Raw genomic sequence first — 14,882 nt, 5'->3', positions numbered from 1 at the left:
TTACGTTCCTGGCTACTGGGCTTACTGTGTCGTTCTGGAAGACTGAGAATGGACCTACACAGATATTTAAGAAAACGCTGTGGAAATGCTTTTGTTTAAAACGTTTTTTGAAAAAAAAGGAATTTGCCATTAGCTCATCAGCGCCATCTAGTGTCACCTTTGTATAATGCACTTAAAACACACTTAAAACGTTATAGCTGCAACTGTATAGCAGTGCCCTCTTGCGGATTGTCACTGCAATGGGTGTTGGCATCTGTAGGGAAGAATCTACTGGCCTGGACACTTGTTTATGCATAGTTTGACCAGTAATCAGCCTAACTGGGCTGCAAGATGGGGAAGGGTGAGCCCAACATTGACGTGCCATTCCCTTATTCCTACAGAATAAACTAAAAAATGCAGCGGAACAGCAGGTCCTGATTCTTTATTTGAGTCTGCGGCGGGTAATTTGTAGCTGGACAGCAAACCTGTGATTCCAGAGAAGCAAGAAGTAAACACGTACACAATTCAGAGGCATTCAAAGCTGGTTTTGGTCTACCACGTAAAGTTATTCTTTGAGATCTGTTTTTCCTTCATTTCCGCTACAGGAGAACCCCCGCAGGAGTCCGCAAGCAGCAAAAGGCTGTGTCATCCATCCATATCTGACAAGCAAAATCATTCACGGAGCAGGGCCTCTCGCTGTAATACAGGCCATGAAGGATGATGAGCTGTCAGGTGTGAGGAGAGACTATGAGGATGAAGGAATAATGCTGGGGTTTGGGCTGGTTTGGGTCAGATGTCTGCATTGATAGAATCATAGTATTGTAGAGATGGAAGGGGGTTAATAATAATAATAATAATATTTTATTGATACCCCACCCTCCCCAGCTGAAGCCGGGTTCAGAGGGGCTAACAACAGTAAAATGATACAACATTCTAAAATCATTTCATTATAAAATCAGTTCAAATCAGATTAATGGCAACCATTGGGCTAGAGTTCTGTGAGGATTGCCAAAGGAGGGGGTCAGCTTGTGCCTTGGCCAAAGGCCTGGTGGAACAGCTCTGTTTTGCAGGCCCTGCAGAAAGATGTCACGTCCCACAGGGCCCTAGTTTCTTGTGACAGAGCATTCCACCAGATCGGGGCCACAGCTGAAAAAGCCCTGGCTCTGGTTGAGGCCAGCCTAACCTCTCTGTGGCCCAGGACCTCCAAGATGTATTTGTTTGAAGACCGTAAGGTCCTCTGTGGGACATACCAGGAGAGGCGGTCCCGTAGGTACGAGGGTCCTAGGCCATATAGGGCCTTATAGGGCTTTAAAGGTTAAAACCAGCACCTTGAACCTGATCGTGTACCCCACCGGGAGCCAGTGCAGCTGGTATAGCACCGGGTGAATGTGATCTCGCAGACTCGAGACTCCCGTACGGAGTCTCGCCGCGGCATTCTGCACCCACTGGAGTTTCTGGGTCACTCTCAAGGGCAGCCCCACTTAGAGCGAGTTACAATAATCCAGTCTGGAGGTGATCGCCGCGTGGATCACAGTGGCTCGGTCAGGGCGAGAGAGATAAGGAGCCAGCTGCTTAGTTTGGCGGAGATGAAAAAATGCCACCTTTGTTATAGCTGCAATCTGCGCCTCCGTGGAGAGGGAGGTGTTGAAGATTACACCCCCCTGCAATGTAGGAATCTTTTGCCCAATGTGGGGCCCAGACCCACAACCCTGTGATCGAGTCTCATGCTCTACCAACTGAGCTATCCCAACGATCAATTAGCCAGCAGGGCAGCCTTATTGATTAATTCTTACTCTTTAACCGCAGACTATTATATTCTCACTTGCTGGCGAATGACATTTGTTGCATTTTCCAAACACAAGGCATAGTTTAAAGGAGGTGGGAAGGAAAACACATCATGGACGAGCTATTAAAAAAAATAAAAATGAGTTAAGCTTGGCTGCTCCCACCTTAATTCTGTTGCATCACACAAGGATCTCAACATGCGACTTGAATCTTGCGTCAGATTTGCAGAGGAGGTGGCAAGCAAACAACTTAGGTCTCAGGTATACTCCCAGCAAATGACTGCCCATCGAAGGAAGTTAGAATGGGAACGCAAGGCTTACATTTGCCTTTAAGCCAGGTGCTCTCCTATTTATGTGAACGTTGCAGTCGCTGCTATTGCTATTGCTGAAGAGATGAATTAAAATGCAGATAAACATTTTGGCTAACGAAACAACAAAGGCAGCCATGTTGGTCCGTAAGAAAAATACTTTGAAATGCATAGTTGGGCATATTAGTGTTATGAGTTCCTGGATTCAGCACTGATTCAATTCATTTGTTGTTGTTTAGTCGTTTAGTGGTGTCCGACTCTTTGTGACCCCATGGACCAGAGCATACCAGGCACTCCTGTCTCCCACTGCCTCCCTGATAGCTATGATTCAATTCATAGCTGTCAGCTTTTCCCTTTTCTTGTGAGGAATCCTATTCGGAATAAGGGAATTTCCCTTTAAAAAAGGGAACAGTTAATAGCTACGATTCAATTCCTGGAAAAGCCAGGCTAGCTTCCTGGTGAGGCAGTGGCTCTCTAAGTATGGGCCAGTCAGGTAACAAAAGAAGTGGCTGTGTGCCAGACAGAAAATTGGGGGGGGGGGGGTTTCACCAACTCTCTGGTAGTTAGAAAGACAAAGGCCAGTGTGGGGAGTCTGAAATTTGTGAGCTGGAAGCAAGGCTGCAGAACCATGCCTGGTTTTTGCTGGAATCCAAGGCTGTGGCTACTGGAGAAGCAAGTCCCTCTTGGGATGTTAATGCTGCGAGTCCTCTGTGGGTAACCTTCTCCAGACCCTGATGATGGCAGCAAGAAGTCCACCAAGCCCCCTCAGGTGCACAGGAAGCAGAGCAAAAACACGATACTGGTTTGATGCTTGCAGGCGCACCACGCATTGTGAAATACAATGCGCTCATAGAATCTTTCGTTCCGCTCTTGGGTGTCAGGACAACAGATCTGAGGGGAAACTTGACATCAGGACAGGGCCGTCTTAAGCATATCCGGCACCCTGGTGCAAAGATCCCTCCGGCACCCCCTCCCTTTCTCAGAATTTAGAACTCGGGGCCCAACTCGCGGACCACCTCCTAGCTCCGGGAGCCGCCGCCCACAGAAGACGCTGTCAATGTGGTGGACGCAGCGCAGCTGGCCAGACTGCCAGAACCCCGCGCTCGCTTGCGGGGCTCCAGGGTGCCTCCTCCTTCGCTGCCTGATGACAGCCTGCTGCCAGCACTCTCGCTGCTGCCCAGGGGCCCAGGGGCCCGAGGAGCAGGAGGCAGTTGCCACACCGCCGCCTGTGCCCCAGGGAGTGGTGGTGGTGGGGCGGCGGGCACTGGTGCGGTGGAGGAGGCCCCTTGGGAGCCGCTCCCACCACTGCCACTCCCACCGCTTCCTCAGACAACGACGACAGCGGCTGATGCAGTGGCATAGCGTGGGTTGTCAGCACCCAGGGCAAGGCAAGTAATTTGCACCCCCTAACCCATGGATTTGCGCCCCCTAACCCTAACCCCCAGATGCTGCGCCCGGTGCAGCCAGCCCCCCCTGCACCCCTCACGCTACGCCACTGGGCTGATGGGATTCCCACGGCTGAGGGGGGGGAGGAGGAGGAGGAGGAGGCAGCCCGTCCTCGGCCACCGCCTCAGAGTTGAGGAGCGGCTCCTTGTCCACTGCTGCCCGTGCGGCTGCCACGGAGCGTTTATGGGAGCAGCACAAGAAGCAGCAGCAGCAGCGCCAATGCGCCCACCCGCAAAGGGGGGCAGGCCGAGGAGGGTAGGAGGGAAAGATGGTTGGTGGGGCAGAGCTGGTGGCGTGCAGGGAAAGGCGAGGCCGTCGGCAAAGCTGGGGCAGCCCTGAGAGGTCAGCGCCCTGGCGCAACGAGCCACTAAGTCCTATGGGAAAGACGGCTCTGCATCAGGGTGCACTCAAGGTAACAGAATACCACAGTGGGCTCTCTGTGCTTTCTCGATCTTCCTGCCTCACCCCTCTCCACCATTCCTGAGTTAAGGAGATCACAGGCACAGTGGCGTAGCGTGGGGGGTGCAAGGGGGGGCCGGCCGCACCGGGCGCAACATCTGGGGGTTAGGGATGGGGGTGCAAATCCACGGGTTAGGGGGCGCAAACTACTTGCCTTGCCCTGGGTGCTGACAACCCACGCTATGCCACTGCACAGGCAGACTCTTGCCCAAGGCTCCACCTCCCCCAAGGTACTGGCTGGGATATTTGTGACTGGGGTATTTAGACTTGAAAGGGGGAAGAAATAAATTGGGCTGTTCCTAGTCCCTATGCGTAGTCATTTCCTTGAGCAAAACAGGATGTGAACCCCTTTAAAAAAGCACTGTCAGCCAGGTTATCAAAAAAGATATGGCAGTAAGAGATCCACTGTATTAAAACAGTACAACTGTTTCATGGATTGGCAACGTAAAGAACCACACACAAAACATTTCTTGCTGGTTGCAACTGTATTCCTCAATCTATTGCTCTCCTTGTAAAAAAACAAAAAAACAAAACAAAACCAAGAACGTGAAATAAAATGAGGCTGGTGGGCATGGCGTAATTTGGCATGGAATTGTGTTGGTGCTTCCAGTAGAGGCACCAGGCCTGCTCTGAAACCAGAGCAGACCAAAACAATGGAGCTATATGCATCATATGTATATATATATATGTATAGTCCAAATGTCTTGGGGTTCCAGGCTCTGACATTGCCTGAGAATCCTCCTTTGCAGCTTCATATCCCAGTGCGGGCAGCAATCCATTCCCGATAGTAAGTTACTCGCGTGTAGACTCCAGGCTTGTTTGGCTTCGCACATTCTTCACCCCAGCTCACTATGCCAACCAGGTACCATATTCCTCTAGAATCAGGAGTAACCAGAGGACCACCAGAGTCGCCCTAGGAGAGGAAAGAATACCATTTTTGATATGCATATTATTTGGTGCAGTGGGGTTTAGAGCAGGGCTCAGCAAACTTTTTGGGGAGGGGGCCGGTCCACCGTCCCCTAGACCTTGTGGAGGGCCGGACCGCACGCGTGCAGCGGAGGGAACTTCTCTCTCTCGCCCCCAGCCCCTGCCTACCTATGCTGCTAATGTCGGCGCTGCACTCTCCCAACCATGGCTCCTGTGCCTGCCTTTAGTAGCAGTGGTTACCGTATTTTTTGCTCTATAAGACTCACTTTTTCCCTCCTAAAAAGTAAGGGGAAATGTGTGTGCATCTTATGGAGCGAATGCAGGCTGCGCAGCTATCCCAGAAGCCAGAACAGCAAGAGGGATTGCTGCTTTCGCTGCACAGCAATCCCTCTTGCTGTTCTGGCTTCTGAGATTCAGAATATTTTTTTTCTTGTTTTCCTCCTCCAAAAACTAGGTGTGTCTTATGGTCTGGTGCGTCTTATAGAGCGAAAAATATGCTACATAACTTTATGACCACTGCTCCATAGCAATTGGTCTTCTACAATTCCATTCACCATATAGATGGGGTATGTCATTTCATATTGAATTGACATTATAGTTAATGCGTACAGTTTATAATAATTTGAGTTATTGTAAGTTACCATGCATATGCAGGTCATCATTTCAATAATTAATTTGCAGTTTATGAAGCATTTCCGTATCCATCTGCTGTGCTGAAGAAGAATTCCACGAAACAGCGGGTACCGTATTTTTCGCTCTATAGGACACACCCAACCATAGGACACACCTTGTTTTGGAGGGGGGGAACAAGAAAAAAAAAATCCCCCCTCTCTGTCCAGCGCCCATTCAGCGAAGTGGCAGGAGGCGCTGCGCAGAGAGGGGGAGAATTCCCCCCCCCTTGTTCTCCCCCTCTAAAACAAGGTGCCTGTTCAAGGTGCATTCAGTCGCTTTCAGGCACACCGACCCTCTCACTCTCCAGGCTTCAGTGAAGGCAACCCAAAGGCAACTTCGGGTTCCTTTCAACCTGCTCTTTGGGGCTGGTGGGGGGAAGCCCTCCGCCAGCCCCAAAGAGCAGGTCGGGGAGCAGCGGAAAGGCACGCAGCCTTCCCGCTGCTCCGCAAGCTTCTCGGGGCTGCTGGGGAAGCCCGGGTCCCCCCCCCCAGCCCCAAAGAGCAAAGAAGCCTATGGCTTCTTTAGTCCCGCGCAACCTCTCCAGCCGGGAGAGGTTGCCTTGGCTATTACTGATGATCATGTTGCCTTGGATATTACTGATGATTGTATGCAACACAGGGGTTTAATTGTTTGGTTACAAAATGGCGCTCAGCCAGCTCAGCCCAGCCCCCTTCCTCCACTACGCAGGGCGTGGAGAAGCCAGGAGAAGGAAGGAGGCACCATGGTTTATGAGAGGACGGGGGAAATGGCGCCCCCCAATGGCGCCGCCGAAAAAAATTAATGGAAAAAAATTAGCGAACAGAATAGATGATCCACAGAACATCCACGGGCTGGATCCGTAGGGCAATTGGGCCGAATCTGGCCCGTGGACCATAGTTTGCCAACCCCTGGTTTAGAGCCACATGCTGGCTTTGGAGCTGCAAATTAGATACGTTGCATTAAAATGCAAGCTGCATGGATTTCTCTCCCTGCATCCCTCTACTATTAAGCTATTGGACTTACCTGGCAGGCATCGCTTCCTCCTTCCAGGTACCCAGCACAAAGCATCCCTGCCGAAATGGCGCCATTGTACACGTTCCATCTGTTGCAAATCTCATTGCCTATGATTTTCACTTCTGTTTGGCGAAGTTCACCGACGCTGGGACCTAGTTCCAAAATAATATGGGTGGCGTGAAATTTTGTAGGAATTCTATGTGCGGTGTAACACACATAGAAGCACCACATAACCCCACACCCCATGCAACACAGGACCACAGAGTCATCGTTCAGTTACAGAAGCACTGCTACCAACGCACTCTGAGCACTTCACCTCCATTGCAGGTGGGGGAGTTGTTAAGAGTTGCCAAATCTGAAGCAAGGATCTCATGGTTTGATGCTTAAACTTCACCTAGTGAGTTCCTTAGGCAGTACGTGCTCAGCCCTGGAAGCCCTAACAAAACAGGGAGTTTGCAACGTGACCCTCTAGGATTAGCAATATGAAACCTCTGGTTCAGCCAGACATGATACAGATACTCAATCTCTACCTCTCTTTCAAAACAGAACCAGTGAAGGCAGTGAAGGTCCTGTGCGAGTGCCTGGAGGCGGTTGGAGGATGGATGGTGGCTAATGGATTGAGGTTGAATCCTGACAAGACAGAAGTACTGTTCTTGGGGAACAGGGGGTGGGCTGGTGTGGAGGACTCCCTGGTCCTGAATGGGGTAACTGTGCCCCTGTGTGCCTTTTGCACCCCAAGATTATGGACACCTGCAAGCACATACGACCCCACCGGAGGCGTACCTAATAATCTACTTGCACTGGTGTGCTTTCGAACTGCTAGGTTGGCAGGAGCAGGGACCGTGCAACGGGAGCTCACCCCATTGCAGGGATTCGAACTGCCGACCTTCTGATCGGCAAGCCCAAGAGGCTCTGTGGTTTAACCCACAGCGCCACCCGCGTCTCTTACTACTTAAACTTACTACTGATGTAAAAACAGCACTTACAGAAAAGTAGTAGAAAAGCAAAAGGAACCAGGAAAAGTGTGGAAGGGAAGTCATATGGTATTTGCATACATGCTGTATTTGGTATGAAGTTGTACGTGAGACAGGGGAGGGGGGTTAAATATGCTCTCTGTTCCTCTTTTTGAAAATGCAAAGAAAAAAAGAATTGAGTAAACCTTTATGTAGACTATACATTAAAATCTGAAAAATTAATAGAGCTGTTTCACATCATAGTGTCACATAGTGCACTGGCGTGCTTTCGAACTGCTAGGTTGGCAGGAGCAGGGACCGAGCAACGGGAGCTCACTCCATTGTGGGGATTTGAACCGCCGACCTTCTGATCGGCAAGCCCAAGAGGCTCAGTGGATTAAACCACAGCGCCACTTTCGTCCCCTTTATGGCATTGGCACCTCAGGACGGTCCACCAAACCCAACCGGATCAGGTGCTTCTGAGGAGTAGCAGCCACTCCCACAAAGTGGGAGAGGGAGTCCTCTGGAAGGTTTGGGCCCACGCAGGTCCTGTTCCCCACACCACTATGCTATGCCACTGCTTGTAGTGGCAGGAGCAACACCTTCCCTGTGTTTATATCTTTGCTCTCTTTGGATAACTCTCTTTGGAGAGCCAGTGTGGTGTAGTGGTTAAGAGCAGTGGACTTGTAATCTGGTGAACTGGGTTTGATTCCCCGCTCCTCCACATGCAGCTGCTGGGTGACTTTGGGCCAGACACACTTCTTTGAAGTCTCTCAGCCTCACTCACCTCACAGCGTGTTTGTTGTGGGGCAGGAAGGGAAAGGAGAATGTTAGCCGCTTTGAGACTCCTTCGGGTAGTGATAAAGCGGGATATCAAATCCAAACTCTTCTTCTTCTTCTCTAACTGGTGGTTTGGGATTGGACCTGCTATGGGAGAGCCCAGCAGGGGAATGTCACTCCATGACTTGGAACCAGCCTTGCCACAGTGACTGCACCTTGAAAGTCAACGTCTGTGTTTAAGCTGAACAGATAGTTTACTGACCTTCATCTCTCAGAGCACCATATCCCGTGACGAAGCAGGTGGTGTTTTCTGGGAAGATATACGATGCCTCCGGGAGACAGATGCGATGCACGGCTGCCGTAAACTGAACTGGGTACGCAAGCTGCACGACAGCAATGTCAAACTCATGTCTCATGACGCTCTCGGCGTATTGCTCATGGACGATGATCTGGCGAAGGTTCCTTCTCAATAGTGGAGGGTTTAAGCGGGCCCCAAAACTAGCTGTCCAGCTGCGGAGATCCCTCACTCTAAAACACATTTGAGAGCGATACAATAATAATATTGTACTACATTCTACTCAACAGGCACATAGAGTTTTATTGCACTCCAGCCTTTCTTAACAACAAGTTAATATTAAGGCAAAAGAAGGGATTGTGTAGGGCAGAATTCTCCCCTTGCCTACTGATTTGGCCCCACAGTTCTCCCCACTGAGGTCTCCCTGGCCAGAAATAAGTCCAACTTGGAAGAAATAAAGCCAGGATGGGAGGAGAACCATGAGCGGGGCAAAATAACTACTGTATTTTTCGCTCTATAGGACGCACCGGACCATAGGACGCACCTTGTTTTAGAGGGGGAGAACAAGAAAAAAAAAATCTCCCCCTCTCTGCTCAGCGCCCCTTCAGCAAAGCAGCAGGAGAAACGGAGCCCCTTCCATTTCTCCTCCCGCTTGGCTGAAGGGGCGCTGTGCAGCTCTCCCTCTCTGCTGAAAGGAACCCGAAACCTGCGGAGCGCAGTGGGAACTTGCGCTGCGCTCCGCAGGCTTCAGGCAGCTATCCCTGAAGCCTGGAGAGCGAGAGGGGTCGGTGCGCACCAACCCCTCTCGCTCTCCAGGCTTCAGCAAAAGCAACGCGTTCCCTCTGCGCTTCGGAGGCTTCGCGTTGCTATCGCTGAAGCCAAGGAGCCTGCATTCGCTCCATAGGACGCACACACATTTCCCCTTAATTTTTGGAGGGGGAAACGTGCGTCCTATAGAGCGAAAAATACGGTAAGCATCAATTTCATATGTTTTGAACATATATATAGCTGGGGTAGTGGTTGCACGTGATGTGATAGCTTTTTAAAGATTCTGATTACTCATGTAATGTTGGTGCAGAACCCGGATACAGTTTTAGCAAGGCTGGGAGGTGGGGGGGGGGAGAGATCTTCTCACCCTCTAAAGCAGTGAGCTGCAGTTAAAAGCCATATATCACCGATCAGTGTGGCGCCACAGCGATGGATGCCGTTCAGCTGAAGACTAGCTTGCCATGGCCACTCCCCTTCCACAGCAATGTTTCCTCCATAGATTCTCTCCACGGATCTTTCCACTCGTGTCCCGCAACCTGCCAAAGAACATCTTCTTAGCCCAGTTTCATTCCCAATAACAAGACTTTTGTCATGATCTGAACATTACATATTTTGAAGAAGTACAGTCATACCTTGTGTTGTGTTAGGTTCATGTTGTGCCTTTTTGGCTTGCGAACACGGCAAACCCAGAAGTGTATGCAGTCATACCTCGGGTTGAAGTCGCTCTGCGGTGACCCAGAAGTCGGAATGCGTTACTTCCGGGTTTTGCCACTCGTGCATGCGCAAATGGTCAAAATGATGTCACACACATGCGCAGAAGCGGTGAATCACGACCTGCGCATGCACAGACGTGCAGACGCAGCTTGCGTTCGCTTCAGGATGCGAACGGGGCTCCAGAACAGATCCTGTTCGTATCCAGAGGTACCACTGTACTTCCGGGTTTCGCCGCGCGTGCACTTCGCACATGTGCAGAAGCGCTCTATCGTGCTGCGCATGTGCGAAGAAGCAGCACTCTAGTTATGGACTTTTCGGGGTGCAAACGGCACCCTGGAATGGATTGAGTCCGTAACTAGAGGTACCACTGTAGAGCGGCTTTTTAAACTTAGAAATCTACTTGCCTTCTAGTTTTAGAAAGATAACGTAAAGCAAAGAAATGACCCTGATCCCCACCCACTGCATTTAATATTTCTGCAAAACTCACTTTAGAGGCAGGGGGGAATGAATGGCAATCTGATGGGGGTCAGAAAAAATATCCAGCACACACAACCCCCCGATCCCCAGGAGATCTCACCCCGGACTGTCTCCTTTTGCCCTTTAGGAGGTGAAAGAGATAACTCTGCCATCAATGCCTAAGAAAAAGCAGTTGCGGTGGGTGGGGGTGGGGTCTGCTTCAGAATGTGCACCTGATCCAAATTGGGGGTCCTTGTCACAACAACAACAACAAAAACAATAATTTATAATACCCTGCCCATCTGGCTGGGCTTCCCCAGCCACTCTGGGCGGCTTCCAACAAAACACTAAAATACAATAACCTATTAAACATTAAAAGCTTCCCTAAACTGGGCTGCCTTCAGATGTCTTCTAAATGTCAGGTAGTTGTTTATCTCTTTGACATCTTGTGGGAGGGTGTTCCACAGGGCGGGTGCCACTACCAAGAAGACCCTCTGCCTGGTTCCCTGTAACTTGGCTTCTCGCAGTGAGGGAACCACCAGAAGGCCCTCGGCACTGGACCTCAGGGTCCGGGCAGAATGATGGGGGTGGAGACGCTCCTTCAGGTATACTGGACTGAGTTTTCTGCCTCACCTTCACCCCCTTTCCTGGCTGCACTTTGTTCCCAAAGGTGTAATTTGTAATAAAAAACACCTTGGGGGAAGGGGAGCAATATTTAGCAAGGAAGAGATGTGGGGGCCCAGTCTGAATTGGGAGCATTGTCCAGAATGGAATCCTGAGACTGTCTTTACTGCAAAATAAGAAAGCAGCCAGTTTGGGTGTGTGTTTTTTAAGTACAAATAACATTTAGTTTGTGAAGACCAATTGGCTCTATTAAAACCATTATTTTGTTAGCTCTGTGTTTTATAGTGGAGGAGAGTTGAAAGTGGTTTGAGATGTTGTAAGCACACACGCCTGATTAGACATGATTTCGAAACAATATCAAAACCCTGTTTTCCATAAAAACCATGTCCAGCTCTTTGACAAAACTATTCCCTCGCCTCCAGTCTTAATGCAGATTGTACACATCCAACCCCACATACAGCATGTGATAGGGAGGGAGGGATCATTAATTAGGTGAACCCAACACTTTTTAAGGCTGCAATCCTACACATACCCAATGAACTAAATGGGACCAATGAAGGCCCAATGAACTAAATAAATTTAAATGGGATTTAATTCTGAGTAAAGCTGCTTAGGATCAGGGGTAGTAGTTGAGTAGGTTTTACACAGAGTACACCCACTGAAATTAATGGACCCTAACTTAGTCATGCTTATTAATTTCAGTAGATCTACTCATGCCGCTGGCTTAAACAGCCTCAAGGTCTGCCTTCAACTAGAGATTTAAACTGCTTTGATATCTGCTCCCTCTTCCTGTGCATCCTAGGGAACTACAGCTTTGTGTGGGGTCTACTAAACCCCACACAAATTCCCGGGATTCCTTGGGGGAAATTGGTATAAAAATCAACAGACATGCCTTTCTGTTGCCCTTTTGCAAACACGGGTTTTGACTGCTCCAGAGTTTACTGTGTGTTTGCAGTTGTTTGCATTCCCATTTAAACTGCCCGGTTTGCATGGTATCACTCTCAAACAGCACCAGTTGTGGGGGAAAGCCTGAGAGAAAGCCCTTCCGACCTCGGGAGGAGGTGTTGTTGTTGTGGGCTTCACGCCCCCAACATGCGCACGGAGGCTGGCTTCCAGCCCCCCCACGATCTGGGGAATCCTAAGGCCGCGTCATCCCCTGGCCAGCCAATCAGCTGGCTCAGGGGGTGTGGCTTGCCTCACTTAAGGCAAGCGCGGCCCGGGATCTCCCTCTTTGGCCGCTCAGCTTCTTAGGTTTCCCACCCGCCCGCCCTTCAAGGTTCCCCTTCTGACCTTGCTATAGACCTCGGTTGGTCACCTTTAGGGGCCTGGTAGGAATTTTTCCACTTGGCAAACTGGCACCGACCATCTGGTTTTTCGCCTATCTCATAGCAAATAGTCACAACTCCTTTGGTTTTGGCGGTTAGGCATTGGTAGGGGTATTGTTATGTAGAGGTGTTGGGGGGGAGGAGCGCCATCACCTCCCCCAAATATTGAAGGGCAGCCCGGTAAAGGATTCCAGGGGGCATGGCCTCGTCCAAAGCCTATGGAGGTCAGGGCCTAAAGCGCGCCCCCGAGTGTGACCCCGGGGGAGTCCCTAGTTGATGTGCAACAGCAGGGCTCCCCCTGCTGGTGTTAACCCTTCCCGGTCTTCAAGCAAACAGGCTGAAGCCGGATAGTTGGATAGGACCAATGCCAATATAGTGCTGCCTCGCAAGACGAAATTAATCTGTTCCGCGAGTCTCTTCGTCTAGCGGTTTTTTCGTCTTGCGAAGCATGGCTATTAGCGGCTTAGCGGCTTTAAGAAAAAGGAAACAAACTCGCAAGAACTCGCAAGACATTTCGTCTTGCGAAGCAAGCCCATAGGGAAATTCGTCTTGCGGAATGACTCAAAAAACGGAAAACTCTTTCATCTAGCGAGTTTTTCGTCTTGCGAGGCATTCGTCTTGCGGGGCACCACTGTACCGCTCTTTACCTGTAACCAATAAAGTTGTGGCCAATTTTAGCCCATTAACCTAAAATACCGTATTTTTCGCTCTATAAGACACACCTAGTTTTTGAAGGAGGAAAACAAGAAAAAAAATATCCTGAATCTCAGAAGCCAGAACAGCAAGAGGGATCGCTGCGCAGTGAAAGCAGCAATCCCTCTTGCTGTTCTGGCTTCTGTGATAGCTGCGCAGCCTGCATTCGCTCCATAAGACGCACACACATTTCCCCTTACTTTTTAGGAGGGGAAAAGTGAATCGTATAGAGCAAACAATACGGTAATTGTGTCATGTGTCTTTATTCCTACTGGTGGGAGGCGGGAACTCGCCACGCAAAGCAGGCTCCAAGCTGCTCCAGTTGGGGTTGGCTTGGGGTGGGTTACTGTCCAGCTAGATTTCTCTGAACATCTGGTTGCAAATGCAAATACAATAGATCCAGCTTCCGACCAATGAAAGCCTAACGACTGTGTAATGCGACCATCATGGAAAACCTTTTCAAGAGAGACACAGCATCTTAAAATCTAGTTAAGTCTTCCCATCATTCCCCTGCCTGCAGTAGCAGCCCAACCAGGCTCCAGGAGGGAAGCAGAATCAGCCAATCAGATGGAACTCATTGTGTCAATAAAGTATATACAGTGGTGCCTCGCAAGACGAAATTAATCCGTTCCGCGAGTCTTTTAGTCTTGTGGTTTTTTTCGTCTTGCGAAGCACGGTTATTAGTGGCTTAGCGGCTTAGCGCTATTAGCGGCTTAGCTTAGCGGCTTTAAGAAAAAGGGAAAAAACTCGCAAGAACTCGCAATATGTTTCGTCTTGCGAAGCAAGCCGATAGGGAAATTCGTCTTGTGAAGCACCTCAAAAAACGGAAAACTCTTTCGTCTAGCGAGTTTTTCGTCTTGCGAGGCATTCGTCTTGCAGGGCACCACTGTAAAAGAGAATTCAATCACTGTTTTACAAGCCACAATGAAGAGCATGAAATCACTGCAGGACTCTGAGAATATTTCACAGTTCATCTCCCAAATATCTGCAGAGAATATTTAATTTTTTTTAATTATTGTTTTTTTTCTTTTAGCTGTTCTTATTTTATCTGTAAGCCTCCATAAGTCCGTTGTCTGTTGTAATAGTAATTTCAGAGGGGTCTGCTCATGAGTATGACGTAACATTGGCTACAATCCAATACTGCAATAAAGAGCAGGACTCCCGAGTATATTTCACTTAGTTAAGGAGTTAATTGCCCCGATTATTTAATAAGTGGCTCCAGCCAATTTGCGATAATCTTCTATCTAATTGATATCGAACAGCCAGCGACAGGCGTGGACTTCTGTTTGGCAGCTACATCAGAGAAATGGGCACAGGCCAGTGTTAAGCAACAGCCCATAATCTCCCTGAACTATACACTACTAGCTGACTCACGTGTCAGGCTGCACTTTCTCAGCTGCAAAAGCAGCACCAGAGGGGATGGTTTGCAGGTGAAAGCAGGCACTATTTATTGCAGATCCAGACTATCAGGGCCCATGGGGTGAGCTGAGGCAGCTGCCTCAGGCAGCAGAACCCCAAGAGGCGGCGCCCCCCCCCCCGGCCACCCCAAAACTCCAGAAAAAGTGGTGGCTTCTGGCAAGACTAGATCTTGCCAGAAACTGCCATTGCTGCCTCCTGGGCACCATCATATTACCCAGGTAATGGAGGCTTTGGCAGTGGGGCAGAACCGCAAAACAGGACCAGGAGGACACTACAGATATAGACTG

The 14,882-nt window shown here is 49.7% G+C and overlaps 1 protein-coding gene across 4 annotated transcripts in view; it reads right to left on the bottom strand.

Annotated features, from left to right (window-relative positions):
• Positions 1–4,442: 4,442 nt before the first annotated feature.
• LOC310830093 (transmembrane protease serine 11A-like) overlaps positions 4,443–14,882 on the bottom strand; it is a 70,092-nt gene continuing 59,652 nt past the window's right edge. For all 4 annotated transcript variants that reach the window (XM_083709643.1, XM_083709646.1, XM_083709644.1 and 1 more), the window contains 4 exons: positions 9,732–9,900; positions 8,564–8,829; positions 6,578–6,720; positions 4,443–4,889 (listed from right to left, as the gene is read on the bottom strand). In XM_083709643.1, the coding sequence (XP_083565769.1) occupies positions 4,728–4,889; positions 6,578–6,720; positions 8,564–8,829; positions 9,732–9,900 (740 nt within the window). In that variant the 3' untranslated portion in view covers positions 4,443–4,727. The remainder of the gene's footprint in view (positions 4,890–6,577; positions 6,721–8,563; positions 8,830–9,731; positions 9,901–14,882) is intronic.

The sequence above is a fragment of the Podarcis gaigeae genome, assembly GCF_964106915.1.
Source record: "Podarcis gaigeae genome assembly, chromosome: 13".
In the NCBI taxonomy this organism is placed as follows: Eukaryota; Metazoa; Chordata; class Lepidosauria; order Squamata; family Lacertidae; genus Podarcis; species Podarcis gaigeae.
This window is presented reverse-complemented; position numbering and strand designations above follow the sequence as displayed.